General features: G+C 55.9%; 1 protein-coding gene across 1 annotated transcript in view; it reads left to right on the top strand.

Moving 5' to 3' along the window:
• Positions 1-404: 404 nt before the first annotated feature.
• Positions 405-17,487, top strand: part of COL18A1 (collagen type XVIII alpha 1 chain) — a 42,638-nt gene continuing 25,555 nt past the window's right edge. Inside the window, exons 1-2 of the mRNA XM_062002099.1 lie at positions 405-447; positions 961-1,028. Coding sequence (XP_061858083.1) covers positions 437-447; positions 961-1,028 — 79 coding nt within the window. The 5' untranslated portion in view covers positions 405-436. The remainder of the gene's footprint in view (positions 448-960; positions 1,029-17,487) is intronic.

Below are 17,487 nucleotides of genomic sequence, written 5' to 3'. Positions count from 1 at the left end.
GAGGGAACAGGGTGGATGCCTGATGGGATCCCCCTCTCCTGCTCGGTGTCCCCGGGGCTCAGGCCAGGTCTCAGAGAGGGAATGAGCTCAGCTCGCTGATTCACTCCTTCAAGACCAGGCCCGGCCTACGAGCTGCAGCCCACGGCTGCGGTGGAGCAGGAGATGCCGGGGCAGGTCCGAGCTGCCGGTGCCCTGTGGGGGTGCAGAGGGTGCTCCCCGCGATGCCGCTCCTCGGGGAGCCGCTGCCGCGGGAGCTGTTCCCGCCCCCGTCTCCCGGCTGCGGGAGCCCAGCGGCGGGGCCAGCGCCAGACAGAGCCCCGTCCCCGTCCCGCCCGCCCCGGCGTCCCTCCGTCCCTCCCCGCCCCTCCTCGCCCCCGCCCCCGGCCGCGCCGCGCCGAGCCCAGCCCCGCCTCAGCGCCGGCACCGAGCGGGCACCATGCGCCCAGGGTGAGCGGGGCCGGGGCTGCGGGGCGGGGGATCGGGAGCCGAGGGGCGGGGGGCTCCGGGACCCCGGGTCTGGGAGGCAGGGGGAGCCGCGGGGCTGGGGAGTACCGCGATCTCGGAACGCGCAGGACTGGGGGCGGCGGGACCCTAGAACCCACGAGGCTGCGGAGTACCGGGGTCTTGGAACACGTGGGGCTGGGGGCACCGCGACCTCGTAACACACGGGGCTGCGGGCACCGCGACCCCGGAACACGGGGCTGGAGGAGAGCGATAGTGTGGAGACCCCAGGGGGTCACCGGGACCCTGGGACTCGGCAATCCCGGTGCCGCCGAGGTTAGAGGGCAGCGGTATGCTGTGGGGGGCACCCGGGGACACCGGTACCGTGGGAAGCCCCGGGGGTACCGTGGGAAGCCCCGGGGCTCTCGAGGGCTGCATGAGCCCAGCGACCGGGCTGGGGGCTGCCCGGAGCCGGCAGGAGGGTGGGTAACGCTTTGCTCTCCCCTTCCCTTCCCGCAGGTGCCCCCCGCCGCCGATGCTGCTCGGGCTCTTTGTCCTGCTGGTCCCTGCCGCTTCCCAAGAGCCAGGTAACGTGTGCGCCATGCTGGGGATGGCTGCTCCTGCCACTGTGCCCCGGGGTCCCAAGAACTCTCTCTGGCCTGAAGGCCCCATCCCCTGCGATGTCCTGTGAGCGCAGCCCTGCGCCCCTGGACATGGAGCTGCGTCCCCAAATGCTGTGCCCAATCTGTAGTCTCCAAAGAGAAGGGTTGTGGGGACGCTGGAACACACCGCCCCACACCCCTTCAAAGGCTGTGTCCCTCGTGGCTGCTGAAGGTGGCAGGGTGAGGGGTCCTGTGTGCCCTGTGTCATCAACAGGGCACCAGGGAAGGATGCCGGGGCAACTCTGTGCGGGCAAGCCTTGAGAGAGATGACTATCTGCAGGGCACTGAGAGGCTTTACTGGAGTGGGGGTGGTTTGCCTGGTCCGCTGTGGCTGTGGGATGGTCAAGGTGGTGTTTGCTCCACGTTAGCCGTTTCTGCTGTGACTGCAGGGTCCTCCCTGTGACTGCCTATCCTTGGAAGCCGGAGGAAGCCTCGAGTCTGAGCATGTGCCCTGGGGATGCAACACCTCCCACCTGCTCACTGGCTTTCCCGTGCCTTCAGGGCTCATGAAACAACCCGCTCATCTCACTCTCAAGCTCCTCCTGCCCTGGGGAGAGGGGAATTCAGCGCTGACTCAGCTTTCCATCCCTTTTTTCCCCATGAGGCACGCGAGCCGGTTCTCCAGCTGCCTGAGCGCACGAGCCACCTATTTGCCTGGTGAACTTTACCTCCCCGCCAGGGAAGCTTCCTCCCAGCTGCTTGGCCGGTTGCAAGCCCTCCTCCTCTGGCAGCCGGTCTCTGGATGCATGCCCAGTGCGAGGTGGTGAGCGAGTCACGGCTGACGCACGGAGCCCCCAACCCCACTTGCGGTCCAAGAGCTCCCTTTTTTTTCACACAAGCAACTGAGAGTTGCAAGCCATGGGCCAAACCCAGGCAAGGGTGGCTTTGCTCTGGGGTGATGTGCCTGGTTATCTTCTGCTTGCACCACGCACGGTCAGCTCACCAGCACATTAGGAGGCACGGCCTGTGACCCTCGCTGCTGTTGTAGGCCAGGCGAGACCTGTTAGTAAGAGGCTCTCCCAGGTACAGGCGAGAGGGAAGCCAGACAGGCACTGGGCCGTGAAATCAGTGGATTATTTACCGGAGCAAGGCTTTGTGTCATCTAGGAACAACTTGAGCTGGCTCTGGTCATGACGCAGAGGGTGGCCTGGGCAGCAGGGCTGCCCAGTGCTCCCCAGGCATGTCTGGGAGCACTTGGGGAAGCTCTCAATGTGCCCCAGGCTGGGTTTGTGGTGCCACTTTCCATGGCGTGGGTGCGGGAACAAAGCTCCCCTTGGAGGTCTTCAGAGATGGGAACATCATTCCCATGTGAAATCCTGAATTGCCTATTTTCGGTCCCTGGAGGCTGTCCAGCATGGCCGAGCTAAGCTGAAGGGCTGGGAGCTCACTCAGAGCTATTCATGCCCTTCCCAGCCCCCTCTCTGCTGGTGTCCCAGCTCCAGGATCGCATCAGGCACCCAGGGCTGGCTGGGATGCTTTGCCCAGCTGAAGCTGCCTCCCCCCAGCCCTTGAGCAGCCATGCTGAGGGACCCCAGGGAGGTTCTGGTCACTGACGGAGGGGTGAAACGCTGGGTCACTGCAGGCAGGGAGGTGCCAGTTTCACCCTGCTGACTTCTGACTTGGCTGTCTCCCAAAGGCAGGCTGCGAATCTGGTTTTAAAAGAATTTGCAAGAGGTTTGGTGTGGCTTTTTTTTTCTTACTTTCTTTCTTTCCTTTTTTTTTTTTTCCCTTCCCTTGGTTCAATGTCCAAGGACTGCAGGGCCTGTTCTGCCAGCCCTCCTTTGTGATGGCTCCTGGGGAGTGTTTACTCTGAAGGCCATTGTGGCATGGAGATAACCTTTCTGTTTATCTGCCTGCCTTGCAAATTTTGGGGGCTTAGCTGCCCAGAGCCGATCTTACCTTTTTTCACCAGGTCTCTGGGATCCCTCAGCAAAGGCACGTAGCCACGCAGGGGATGGGGATGCTGCAGGGATGCTGTCGTGGAGCCAGTCCTGAGAGCATGGGGGAATGGGGACACACATAGGGCTGTGGGTGTCCCCTGTGCATAGGGCAGCAGCCATGGCTGGGCCAGATGTTGGGGAGTCCCTGTGCCAGGAGGGGGAACAGCCTTGGGACAGATCCCTAGAAATGGGGGATCCCCTCCAGAAGGAGTTTATAAAGCTGAGCAGGGTCACCCCAGTCTGATTCTTCTGTGGCACTGTTTCTCTGCATCAGCTTGGGGCTGGGATGGGCCAGTATGTGCAGGTCTTGGCTGGTGATGATGAGGATGTAAGGAGCACCTGGGAAGCCAAGCTTCTTCCTCCCACTGTTAAATATAGCAGATGCCAGAGCCACTTGCTCCTGGTGTAAAAGCTTCTGCCCCATTTTCTTTCTGTCTTTCATGGCTCCTCAGTGGCAGGGGTTCCTCGCAAGCATGTGCCTTCAGAAACACAACGGGTGCGATTTACAGCCCATGACTTCACTGCTGGGACACTACCGTCTGCGCCCCTGACAGACAGATCAGGGCTTTTACAAATGCTATTTTAAGCATTTCTTCTAAAGGCTGGGAGAAGAAGGGCTGTGGGGAGTGGGCCACAGGCAGCACTAACCAGCATGCCTTCAGCTCGGGAAGGGCTGGCACCTCTCAGCCCCAACAGCATTTTTTGGCTGCTGGGATGGGCTGAAGCAACTGGAGAGGATGCTGTGCTCGAGAGACTCCGCGGGCTCTTTATCTCCTTATCTGCTGGCTGGACTTCTGTTTGCAAAGCTGGTGGGGAGGGAGAGCCCTGGGCCGCCAGCACCTGGAAAGGGCCAAGCCTGCAGATCTCTCACTGTGGCACGGCTGCGTACTCCTGGGGCTCCTGGTTCATCCTCTGGCAGGTGAATCCCATCCCTCCTGCTGTCCCAAGCAGGAGGCAGCAGAGGTGAAGTGACCCTTCTTGGATAACACTTTGTGGCTAGAAAATTGGTTTAAAAAGAGACCAAGTAATCCTGCAGAACAGCTGTCCTCTGAGGCAAGAGTTTTCTTCACTCCTCTTAATGCAAGCAACCTTGTCAGGCCCAAATCCTGATTTTCCTGATGGTTTTGCATCTCTGTCCATGGACTCGGTCCATCTGGAGCATCCTTCTCCCAGAGCTCTTCCTTGATTTTAGGTTTGCATGTGAGACAGGGAGCAGCCTGGGTCTGTCCCAGCCCTGTGTGGCCCTGGGTGCCTGGAGCTCCGTCTCTGCTGATGTGTGTGCCCAGGAGGGCAAGGAGCCAAGCTGCTATTCCCTGCAGCTGGAATAACCTCTTCCTGCAGGGTTTATGTCAGTATGCTGTTAAATAGCAAACCTGAGCACTTGAAGACAGAGAAGCACATCTTGCAGTCCTGTTTCAGGTGTCATCAGAAAGCTTACCCCACTCACCCAGAGCAGGTAACTGCTGCTGGGAGAGAGTCTTCTCTAGTGGAGAGATGTCACCTCTTCTTTTTAAGGAGGGAGGACCATATGGAGCAGGGAGTGAGCTGTGATGGTGAGGATTGATCGAAAGCTGAATCCTCTCCTGAGTGCGGAGCCTGCAGGGGATGCTGAGACCCTGGGTGCACAGATGACATGGCCATCACTGTTTGCAAACCAGTCTGCTAGGCACCCACCCTGGGGGTATCTGCTGGCAGTGAGGGCTGTCCTTGGACCTTCAGGGTGGCAAGGGAGGGCTCTTCTCACCCCGGGTCATCCTACACGGTGCTGCTACTGCATCTTCCAGCACATCCATGACTTCTGGCGGCAGCTCTAGGGGGGAAACTCCCAGGCACGTGAGCAGCCTGCTCTTCTATGTGAGCCCATGGTCTCACCTTCCTGCACGTGCAGTCTGACTAACTTACCTGCTCTGGCATTATCATAGAATCACAGAATGGTTTGGGTTGGAAGGGGACTTAAAGATCATCTTGTTCCACCCCTCACCGTGGGCAGGGATAAATTCCACCAGACCAGGTTGCTCCAAGCCTCATCCAACCTGCCCTTGAACACTGCTGGGGATGGAGCAGCCACAGCCTCTCTGGGCAACCTGAGCCAGGGCCTCACCACCCTCATCATAAGAAAATTTCTTTTTCCCGTCCCATTTAAACCTACCATCTTTGTTTAAAACCATTGCTCCTTTTCTGTCACTACAGGCCTTTGTACAAAGTCTTTCTCTCTCTTTCTTTCACTGTAAGGCTGTTGTGAAGTCTTCCCCAGGCTGAACAAGCCCAGCTCTCTCAGCCTGTATTCCCAGGAGACGTTCTGCAGCCTTCTTACCATTTCTGTGGCCTCCTCTGGACTTGTTCCAACAGCTCCATGTCCTCCTCATGTTGGGAGCCCAGGGCTGGAGGCATTACTGTGGGAGATCTTATGAAAGCTGAGTAAAAAGGGAGAACCCCATCCCTTGACCTGCTGACCATGCTTTCTACCTGCTCTTGCTCTGGCTTGTGGTTTTGATGGAGGTTACCCTGCCATGGGCATACTCCCCTCCTTCCTTCTGAGCACTGCCTAGGTGGTGGGGGTCTGGGTTTCCCACTGCCTGGCAGCGTGGGAAACCCCTGTGGTCTGTGCTAGTGTGTGACCCAGGAGTGCATCCTTCCCACACTGGAGTCCTCGTGTTTCTCACCTGGATTCCCTCCTATTGTCTGGGGATCCCTGATCTCCTGGGGCTGTGACAGAAAGGCAGCCACCCTAACCAGTTCAGTAGGGCCCAGGCAACTCCCCGGTTCAGTAAGGCTCATGCAGAGCTCTGTTCAGCCAGGGGAGACATACCAGAGAGGTGAGTTCAAGGAGGGGGACTTGCCCCACATCTGGAGAGCAGAGGTAGAAGATCCTTCATCCTCCAACCGTCATATGCTATTCCAGCCAATGCTTCCCTCCTTGAGAAGTGCTCTGAGCTCGGGGCAGCTTTACAGAGGGGCGAGGTCTCTGGGAGGATGCAGAATATGGAGCTGGAAGTGTTGTAGGAGGGAGGGAGCGGCACGAGCTGCTCAGGGGGGCTGGCAGGGGCCACTCTCCCACACAGGTCTGATCTGGGGTGGCTGATGGGGGTGATGTTCTGAGCCCTGTAATAGCAGTTCCAGCAATCCCAGGGAGTGTACTCCGTTTCCTCCAAACTCTGACAGTTTACCCAGAAAAGAATCTGGCATGTCAACAGAGAGTTCAAAGTGCAGAAGGAGACAGCTGGGATTAAGTATCGGATGTATATCAGCAGTCCAGAGGTATGGGATTAATAAAACATTTTAATGATCTCCCAGCATATCTGATGACATTTGAGATGGATCCTTTCCAGGAGCATCCTGTGCATCTCTGCCTGCGCAGGCAGCCCAGAGGCAGCATCTGTCATGAGGGACAGGGGATGGAGCAGGGCCTCACCTCATCCCATTGCCCTATCTCTGCCATCCCTGGGTGCTCTTGCCGACTCTCCCCTCCCTCTCCCTCTCCCTCTCCCTCTCCCTCTCCCTCTCCCTCTCCCCTCCTCTCCTCTCCTCTCCTCTCCTCTCCTCTCCTCTCCTCTCCTCTCCTCTCCTCTCCTCTCCTCTCCTCTCCTCTCCTCTCCTCTCCTCTCCCCCAGCCCTCTTCCCCATCCTATGGGTACCAGTGTGCTTGGGGCAGCACTGCTGCTGCTTTTGGGAAGTTATGCCCTGTGCCACTGGGAACTGGTGCTCAGAGGAGGCACTGATGGGTGGGAGGAGATGGAGGCGAAACGTACAATGATGCTGGCTGGTACTGAAAGTCCCTAGATTTGTGAATGGAGAAAGTTATATGGTAGCAGCATGTGTGTGGGTTTTGTCTTTTAATGTAGGATTCAATTAGCTTGTTGCCAAAGATGTCATTGAAGCGAGGAGCCTAACAGGGTTAGGAAATGGCTTGGACATTTATACAGCTAATGGGAGCTGTCAACATGGCCTTCACATGTGTTTGGAACCATGAGGAGAAATGTGAGAGCAGGAGCTGTGGGCCTGGGAGCAGGTGAAGGGTGAAAATGGATCACACTGGGTGGGAACAAAGAGCAGAGAGTGAAGGGGACAGTGCAAGGGAGCCAGCAGAGCTGGTAAACTCATGGCTGATGCACTCTGAGTGCCGATCATCCAGATTTGGGTTGATGCAGAGCTTTTCAGGCACTCATAAGGCTGTCTCTGCTGGGAAAGCTCAGCTCCACTATTAATGAGTGAGAAGTCTTTGTGAAAGAGAACGCTGTTGAGTGTCCTGGTACAATGCTGGGGCTGGATGTCCCCTACCCCCTCCCATTCACCAGGAGCAGGGCTGCCCGTGGTGGCAGCTGGGTGGCACAGCCGGTGGGTCACCTCAGCAGTGCCAACAATGTGCCCTCATGGCCAAGAAGGCCAAAGGCATCTTACAGGACATGAAGAATGTAGCCTCCTGATCAAGGGAAGTTTTAGCCTCAAGAAGAGGAGGCTGAGGGGAGACCTTATCAATATTCTAAATGTCTGAAGTGTGGCTATCAAGACCAGTCTTTTTTCTGTGTTGGCCAGTGACAGGACAAGGGGTAACAGGCACAAGCTGGAACACAGGATATTCCATTGGAACACGAGGGAAAACTTCCTTGCTGTTCAGCTGAGCCCTGGCACGGGCTGCCCCAGGAGGATGCGCAGTCTTCTTCTCTGGAGGTTTCCGAACCCACCTGGATGTGTTCCTGTGCACTCTGATGAAGGGGAACTTGCTTTAGCGGGGGCTTGGACTGGACATCCAAGCTCTGGATATCCCTTCCAAACCCACTCCCCTCACCCCCCCATTGGGGGATTCTAGGAACCTGTAGATGTGTTTGGCAGCTCTGCCCATATAGTTGCATGTCTCAGCGACATTCAGTGTGTTTTCTGGTATTCGTCTTGATTTCCTTCCCTGATGGCATGTGTGAGAGCGGACTGTGGGCCAAAAAGCCTCAGTGGCCTTGAGGCATGAGCACAGTTAGGAAATGCTTTGGGGATTAAGGAGCGGCTCCTGTGAGCCAAAGGTGGGGTGGCTTTTGCCTGCCAGTGAGTGCCGGGGGCTGGAAGGGAGCAGGAACCCCCCTCCGTGCTGCAGGCAGGGGCTGCTCTGGGGCCCAGGCTCTGGGGCCATGCGCTGCTCCCAGCTCTGACCGTCAGCACTGCTTGGCAGGAGTGTCCTCAGCACCAGGGGCTTTCCCAGCGAGCAACATCTGGTCCGGAACATCTCATGTCTGCTGCTTTTCAGTTGAAAAGGTTGCTTTTGTGGAATTTTTATTGCTTTTTTTGGCATTGCCTCCCAGCCCTTTGCTAAGATGGAAATTGGTCATTAGTGGATTTAATTGTATTTTTGTTTTATTCCCAAGCTCAATCTACTGACTTCCTCCTCCCTGGGGAACTGGAAGATCTAGCTGTTCCTCTGACTCTGTCCCCAGATTGTGGGAGGCTGCTTGAGCAGCCTGGGCTGGGAACAGCAGCTAAGGCACCTAGAATTGGTGCCTTGCTGACCCATCACCATCCTGCTGTGCTCTTCTCGCCATCACCATTGGCATAAATCTTTGTCAGCCTGCCAGCCCTTGAAGGTCTCTGATTTCAGCATTCATGACAAAGCCACCTGCCTCCCCTCTAATAAATGCTGTAGTCAAACAAGTTATGTTTTCTTCCACCCTCCTTGTTAGTTTGTAGCTTAATTGAGTCTGAGATCTTGGATTCACGGAATCATTTCGGTTGGAAAAGACATTTAAGATCATTGAGGCCCACCACTAACCCATGTCCCTCAGCACCTCAGCTACATGGCTTTGCAGTATCTCCAGGGATGGGCACTCCACCACCTCCCTGGGCAGCCTGTGCCTGTGTCTAACAACCCTCTCAGTGAAAAAGTTCTTCCTACTCTCCAGTCTAAACCTCCCTTGGTATAACTTTCATCTTGTCCCATCACTTGTTACTTGCAAGAAGAGACTGACCCCCACCTCACCACAAACTCCTTATAGGGAGTTGCAGAGAGTGATCATATCTCCCCTCAGTCTCCTCCAGCCTGCACACTCCCAGGTCCCTCATCAGACTTGTTGACTGTTGGATAAACAGCACCTTTTTGATAACCCCAGATAAGCTGGCGGGCTGCCCCCTCATCAGGGCTGGTGGCCAGTAGCCGGTAGCCAGGGTCTTGTCTGCTTTCCCAGCAGCGCCATGCTGGCCTGTGTCTCTGGGGAGCAGCAGGTCCTGAGGCCAAGGTCTGATGGGTGCATGAGGCTTCAGGCTCACTGCAGCTAGCGGTGTGTGGTCAGGGACCCCCCCTTTGTTCTGGTTCCCAATAGGCTGTTAATTATTAAATGGGAGGTGATGAGGGCTGTAAGAAGGTGAGGGATTGCTGAAGGGCAGCGTCTTGCCCTCCTAGTGCTGATGTAGGCCCTGTGCCTCCAGGGTGTTGCAAGTCCTGCTGTGCCTGCCCGAAGCAGGATTTAGGGGGGTCCTTAAGGAGGGGTTGACGTGGACCACTCTCCCAAGCACCTGTGGTCCAGGTGAGAGGGGTGATGCATGCAAGCCAGAGTAGCCAGGCACCCATCAGTGTTACAGTGAAGGTGAAGCAACATCTTATCTTGCTCTGGCTCCCCAGGATGGAAAGGCATCTTTTCACAGAGAATCACATAGAATGGTGGGGGTTGGAAGGAACCTCTAGAGATCACCCAGTCCAACCCACTGCTAAAGCAGGTTCTCCATGATCGGGGGCACAGGAACGCATCCAGACAGGTTTGGAAACTTCCAGAGAAGGAGACTCCACACCCTCCCTGGGCAGCCTCCTTCACCCTCACAGCAAAGAAATTTCTCCTCATGTTCCAGTGGAACTTCCTGTGTTCCAGATTGTGCTCGTTTTCTCCTTTTGAGCATGATCCTACCCCTCTGGCCCCAAAATGGTCTCCAGAGGGGCCAGGACCCTCATCGTGGGTAAACCCAAGCTCCTGCTGGATATGGATGGAGACCCTGGGTTCATCCCTAGTGTGAGCACTCATGGCAACAGCCTGATCTGGGGTGTGTCCCTCCTGAGGCTCCTGGCCAAACTCCAGCATGGAGCCATCTCCCCGCTGCCTCCTGGGGTGACCCCCAAGGACCTCAACTCCTCTGGATATCTCTCCCAGGGGTGGGATGCCTGTAGCTGCCCTCTCTCCCCTCGAGCAGGGGGCCGTGCTGCAGCAAGGGGAGCTGTGGGTGACACACAGCTCTGGAACACTTCGGTTTTCCCCTTTGCTGGTGCGAATATCTCCCCAGCCAGGTTCCGAGGCTGGAGCAGGGAACCTGCTTTAGCAAAGGGTTTGACAAGATGATCTCTCAGAGGTCCCAACCCTCTCAATTCTGGGATTCCTGTAATGCCCACCTGCCAGGCTCATAGGCCTTCCATCCAGCATTTGTTAGCTCATGCTGATCATTAATAACCATTTGCCTCCCTCACAACAGCAATTCACACTCTGCTATTCAGCAATGGGTGGTTCGCCAGGCTCTGTGTTTTGTAAAGGAAATTACACTCTGCTGTCATGAGTGGGGTTTCTCTGCCCAGAGCATCGAGTGCACAGCATGGCATCCCTCCTCCCAGACCACCTCCTGCCACAGATGGGGGGCTGGAGCGAGGTCCCACCTTATCCCATCCCCCCATCTCTGCTATCTCTGGGTGCTCTCACAGGCTTTTTTGCCCTCCAGCTACACTCCCCGCCCCTGGGTACCAGCGTGTGTGGGGCATCAGTGCTGCTAACCTTCAGGAAGATAGGCCCTGTCTTGCTGACAGCTGATGCCCAGCAGAGGCATCAAGGTGCTATGAAAGAGGTCTGCAACAATTCCAGCTGGTACTGAACTCCCTTGAATACTGGGGAGGAGGAGAGGGTCCCTGGGGATGGAAGGAGGATTGTGGCAGCAGCACATGTGTGACTTTTGGCTTTTAATCATTGAATTGTAAAATCATAGAATCATTTTGGTTGTAAAAGACCTTTAAGACCATCAAGCCCAATGACTAACCTCACTCTGCCAAGCCCATCACTAAACCACATCCCTCAGCACCTCAGCTTACACAGCTTTTCAATATCAACAGGGATGGGAACTCTACCACCTCTCAGGGTAGCCAGGGAGGACTTGATTAATCAGATGTGCGACTTGCTTAAGCAGTTGGTATTTCTGCAGGTGCTTCCAGAGCCTCTGTGCCTGAGACTTGCTCTTAAATATCTGCCCAGCAGTCTGGCCCCCCAAGGGTAGCCCTGGGGCATGGGGAATCTAGGGCTGGCTTCTGGATAGTAAGTGCCATGGCCCCACTTCACCTGGAAGCCTGGGAGCATTGGTCACAGGGCCTCTCCTGGCAGGTCTGTGGGGACAGCCTATCCTGTGTCTGTGCCTGGGCTGGCCTCTTGCCTGCCCCTTAGAGGCCCTGGAGGGCTGAATGCCAGGTCAAGGAATTAGCAGGTATAACTTGAACCAGGCATTGCCCTTGGGACAGGGGCAGTTGGCAGCCTTGGGGCAAGCCACTCTCAGTCAGGCAATCTGTCCTGGGTCTCCTTGGGGTGGATGGCAAAAGGGAAAGCTGTGGGGTTTAGATTTTGGCATCAGGAAGAGAAAAGATGTCTAGAGGGAGGCTTCTAACCTCTTCCCATTAGGTGATCAGGGCACCATCTGATAAAAAAATGCGGCTTTTTATTTTAAACAAGCTATTGCATCTTTTCGGAGAAGAGATGGAGACATCAGGCTATGAAGGTAGAGGATAGGGAGAAGTCTCTTCATCCCTCCTCAACATGTTGTACCCAGTGGACTGGGCTAGGCTCTGTGTTGCATTACCCAGCATGGTAGGAGGTGAAAGAGGTTCATTGCTTGGCATCCCCTCTGGCGCACGGCATGCCCATAAGTGTGTGGCATCCCCCAAGATGCATGGCATCACCTGTGATGTGTGGCATCTCCTGAGGTGTGTGGTATCCCTTCAAGTGCGTGGCATCCCCTGAAGTGTGTGGCATCCCCCGAGATGCATGGCATCACCTATGGTGTGTGGCATCCCGTGGTGTGTGGCATCAACTGTGATGTGTGGCATTCCCTGAAGTGTGTGGCATCCTCGAGATGCATGGCATCACCCGTGGTGTGTGGCATCTCCTGAGATGTGTGGCATCCCCTGAGGTGCATGGCATCCTCTCAAGTGTGTGGCATCCCTTGTGGTGTGTGGCATCCCTTGTGGTGTGTGGCATCCCCTGAGGCACGTGGCATCCCCTGAGGTGTGTGGCACCCACTGAGGTGCGTGGCATCCCCTGCAGCACATGGTATCCCCTGCAACCTGTGGCATCCCCTGAGGTGTGTGGCATCCCCCGAGACACATGACATCCCCTGTGGTGTGTGGCATTCCCCTGCAGCCTGTGGCATCCCCTGAGGTGTGTGACATTCCCTGTAGCCGCTCAACAACTTGAGTGGGGGTCCACTCACTGGATTCAGGATTTGGTCTCACAGGGACTCCTCAGGGCTGAGTGGATGATGGTGGGAGCTGTGGTGGGGTCTCCTCCCAGCCGGGAGGGCAGTGGTCCCATGTCCTATGGGGTCTGATCCGATGTTGAAGCTCACGGGCAGAGCCATCTCTCGCTGCCAGGCTGCCCCACTGGTGCCCAAGGCATCCCATGAGGCTGGGGTGGTCCAGCTGGCCACTGGCTGACATTGGTGGCTCTGTCCCTACCTTCTTCTCCTTGGATGCAACCGAAAGAGTTAACAAAACACTCTGAGAGGGGCCCCAGAGGCAACTGCTGGAGGTAATAATCTTCTTTTGGCTCTTTTTTCTTCTCCCCTGCTAATTGTGGAGTTGACATGTCCCCTCTCATGAAAGACTCTTTTGTCGGCTGTGTTGCTGGGCAAAGCCCGGGCTTGGCAGCAGGGTGTGAGACCCGGGTCAGTCTCCTGCTCATCCCTCTCTGGCAGCAGGTAGTGAAATGGCTCTTTTGGCGACTGCGGTATCCCACCCTCCTTGGCTCCCATCTACCCCCCAAAAACCACCCAAAACGCTACAAACCCCCTTACTTTCAGCCAGCAGTGCTTGATTTTCCTCCCCAGATCCGCCCTGCACGCGGCGGGGAAGGTCAGCCAGTCTAGACATTAATCCGCCAAGGGTTGGGTTTCGCCGCCCGCAGGTGTCCTGGCAACAGGATTAGTGCAGCGGTGTCAGGCGAGTGCTGGCCGGGCCTGCTCTGTCCTGGCCAGTGGTCCACATGCGTGCTGCTCTGCATGGCCAGGCGTGGGGAGAGTGGGGCTGGGCTCCAGGGGCAGCTCCGGCCCTGCTTTCTGCCCCAGCCCCCGCTGGCAGCTCCTGACGCTTGGCTTTGGGGATGGAAAATTTGGGAGATGGGTGATAAAGCAGGCTTGAGGATGTTTCTGCTGGGCCGCATCCTCCAGGGCTGGGTGAGTCGGTGGCGAAGCATCTCTTCCTCAGCACTGACACCAAGGTTTGGGGAGCGCCCAGGAGGGTGCTGGACAGCCAGGGCTGGACCTCGGAACAGCTGATGGTGTGATAAATCTCACGGTGGAAACAAGTCTCACAGCCCATTGCCCGCACCCCAGCGCTCAGGGATGGCTCCCCCATTGTGTCCCCAGGGCTACAGCTGGGCAAACAGTTGCAATACTGGGGTTACTGTCAGGCCACCAGCCTCCCCAGCCCCAGGGTGCTGCTGGTTTGTGCTGGTTAACACCAGTCAAACCCATTTGCTGGGGTAGGAAGTAAAATTGTTTCCCATTTTCTTTCATTTTGTTGTCTAATCTTTTTATCACGCTGTTGCTGTTCAGCCTGTCAATGACCTCGCTTTGCTTCCGAATGCTGCTGGCCATGCTCCACTGCCCGTGCCTGGCTCCAGGGGTGCAGCTGGTTGCAGCATTTGTCACCCAAACGCCTGATGGATGGTAGCCAGCAGGGTACCCCAGGGTGTTGCTGAGTGCTGTGCAGAACCCACAGTCCAAGTCCCCTGCTTGTGCATGGGGCAGCTGCCCACTGATAACATTGTTCCATTTTAATCTTTTAAATCCTTCCTCTGCCTTCCCTGCAGTCTCTTCCAGGCTTTCTCCTGCCCTCTCTTCCTTGCTGAGGGGCCAGTGAGCATTTTCCCCACAAGCTGTGCTGTTCTTCCCATCTCATTGTGCTCTGATACCCACTCAAAGTGGGGTGAAAAGCAACTTCCCATATCCAAAAGTGAGTGAAAGACCAACTCTGTGTTTAATTTTTGCCCTGCCGCCATGCCACCACCAAGCTGGCCAAGGCAGCAGTGTGAGCCAGGGTTGGCCGCACATCCCCCCAGCCTTAGGACACCCCCAGGCTTCAAAGTGGGGTGCTGGCCCAGCGACGGGGCTCACCCCAGAGCAGCCAGAGCCTCCGCTCTCCGGCTGCAGCTTCCCTCCCTGCAAGTGGCCACACGTCTGATTAGTCGAGGGGCTGGCGAGGCTCCAGAGCTGGGAGAAAGGGGGGTCGGCGCTGAAGGGACGGGCTGGAGCTTGCCCGTAGTCCCGGAGCACAGCTCCTTCTGCCTACGTGGGTTATTTTCTGCAGCTGGGATGGGTTAAGTGGGGTTTTAGGAACGGTTTCTTTTCTCTTGGGTGCTTAAAGCAACAACAAATAAAAACCCGCCCCAGCGAAACAGGCCGGGTGACGCTGCGAGGAAGGAAGGATGTTGCTCTGCTGATTTATGGGGCATTTTTTATCTTTACAGGTCAGTGCTAGCATTTGTGGAATTGGCCTTGCTGCAGGAAAAACTGGTTTCCAGCTTTCCCATTAGGAAGAAACTTTTCTGATCATGTAATTAAAATGCAGAGGGGAAAAAAACCCCAAAGCCAATAAGAAATGCAAAACAGTCCCAAAGCAGCTGTGTGTGGTGTTTGTAGCTGGGTCCTTTGGTGGCTGTGTGTCCTCTCTGCCTCCCTCTGTCCTTGGCTGTGCTGCCTGCAGCCAGTGGCAAAGAAAAAAACGACTTTTTGCCTTTTTCTGGTCTTTCTGGCTCATGCACCAGCCTGAAAAAAAAAAAAAAAGTCTACCTTTTTCCTATGGGAGTGTTTTAACCCATCTTCAGGCAGTTTCCAGTGTTTTTTATCACCTTATCTGAGCCGGTGCAGTGCCTGGGCTGGGCTGTTGTGCTGGAGGCAGTTGGGACAGTGACTCCCCCCCACCCCATGAGTGCGAAGTGATGGGTTCAACGGGTTCAACTCGACCCCATCAAAACCCCCTTGCAGTGGGGCAGCAGTTGCTGCAGAGGCCCATGCCGGTGTCCCTGAGGATGCCTCAGCTTTTTGGGAGTGAAGGAAACCCATGTGCCTCCCGGGGATTAGTTATTTTCTTGCATCTTCCTCTCTGCTGCCAGGTTGGGAAAGATATTTGGGAGGGGAATGTGCTTTTCATCTGGGGCAAGGACAGGTGCTGCTCACTCAGGATGGGGGAAGGACCACCTCTGCTGTGATTTGGGGCACCTTGAACCTCAAACGTAGCCATTGGGAGCCAAACCATCCCACATAGCATCAGTTTTTCGGCATGACTAAAGGAGGTCCCAGACTGACGTTGGCCCAGCCTTTCCAGCCCGCCCCCTCTTTGAACCCTGTGGTATGTGAATTTTTGCTGGTGTCAGAGGGTCGGCGGCAGCAAAATCCCTCCTGGTGAAAGGGTGGGAATACCAGTGTATGCAGCTTGGGATAATTACCAGTTGTCAGCAAAACAATAGTGGCATTGTGGGGCAGGAGCAAAGGGAAAGAGCCCCCTTCTTCAGCTTAATGTTACTTTTCTATTTAGGTTGCCATAGTCTTTGCTGAGAAATGGCCCTATTCTTTCTAATCCCCCTCTTCAGGCATGCCTGCTGGGTTTTTTGTGTGGTTTGGGTTGGGTTTTCTTTTTAACCCTTCTTGTCCCGGAAAACAGGGCCATGGCCATCCTCGTCAGTGGTGGTGTAGCTACAGTCTGGCTGGCTGGCTTTGCTGTGGGATGCCGGTGGCAAGGACGGTGCCTGGCCGTAGCATCGTACCCGGGCTCAGGAGTGGGAACATCTGCCCCTGATTCCCTGTCTGCATGCCAGCAGGAACCTAATTTACACCTACCCCTGTTCTTGGCATCCATCACATTATAGATGATAAACTCCAGTGCACTGAAGCTACTTATCAATGTCATATTGTGCTCTAAAACCAAAACCAGCTTAGCCACATACACCAGCCTGCTTGATCCCTTTAATATCTGTCTGCAGTGGTGCTCACACTTTCTCAAAAGATCTGCATTTTGCTGCTTAAATATTTGCTGCGCCTGTGGAGACACGGACTGTTACCCTGGAAGGGAGTAGGGGTTTCAGCCTTGGCTAATGTCAGGTTGTCATCGTTCAACTTCATTTCAAGGCATTCAGATGAGTTGTTTTTCCTTCAGCGCTGGGATATGTGCAGCTGCATAGGTTCAGGGGCTGGACGACACTTTGCCTGTTGGAGTGGCCTCTCATTAGGCTGCTAACAGAGGCATTAAAGAGCTCTGAGCCCAGCATCCACCCACAGTGGGACTGCTGGGCATCTCACTCCCTTGTGTCTGCACCACAGGGCACCAAAAGCTAGGGTGAGGTCTGGTGTGAGGCCAGTGGGCAACCCAGGATGGTATGGGGTGCAATGGGATGGGATGCAGTGGGATGCAATGGGATGGCAGGACAGCCAAGCTCAGCTGCCTGGTGCGGAGGAAACTTTGGAAAGAGCAGGGAGAGAATCCCAAAGTCAGCAGCACAGGCAAACTATTGTCTGAGAAGTTCAGGGAGGTTGGAAGGACCACGGGGCAGACAAGGAATCTTATTACGAACGCAGCTGGGGGCTTCGAGAGACTCCAAGCTAAACAAAGTCCCCTGCACTGTGGGGGAGCAATGCTGACAAGAGTGAGGCTGGTTGGATGAGCGGGAGATTGCAGCTGAAGTCCAAAATCCAAACCCCCTCTTTTTCTTTCCAATCCCTGGCCAAACAACATTTCTCACCTCCTGGCCTTGCAGCAGCCACAGGAGCTTGCACTTTGCTTTGAGTGCAGCCACTGAGGATGAGGTTAAGGGACTGCCAGGTGGTTTCCCAGGCCTCGATGCTGCCAAGAGGCTCCATAAAGCAGCCACAGGCTGTGGCAGCTGCCACCTGCAGCAGCACGGCCCAGCAAGCACCCGACATCCCTGGCTCACAGCAGATGTGGGATGAGTGCTGTGCTGTAAGGTGGGTGATGTACAACAGGTCAGGTGCTGTAGTGTGGAATGGGTGCTGTGCCACAGGAGGAGTGCTGTACTGTGGGATGGGTGCTGTGCCACGTGATGGGTGCTGTACTGTGGCATGAATGCTGTGCCACAAGATGAGTGCTGTCCCTCAGGATGGATGCTGTACTCTGAGATGAGTGCTGTGCCACAGAATGGATGCTGTACTGCAGGACAGATGCTGTGCCATGGGATATACTCTGGGATGGGTACTATACCATGGGATGGATGCTGTACTGT

The sequence above is a fragment of the Colius striatus genome, chromosome 9 (genome assembly GCF_028858725.1).
Source record: "Colius striatus isolate bColStr4 chromosome 9, bColStr4.1.hap1, whole genome shotgun sequence".
NCBI lineage: Eukaryota > Metazoa > Chordata > Aves > Coliiformes > Coliidae > Colius > Colius striatus.
The sequence above is the reverse complement of the archived record's forward strand: the minus strand, read 5'-3'. Positions and strand labels throughout refer to the sequence as shown.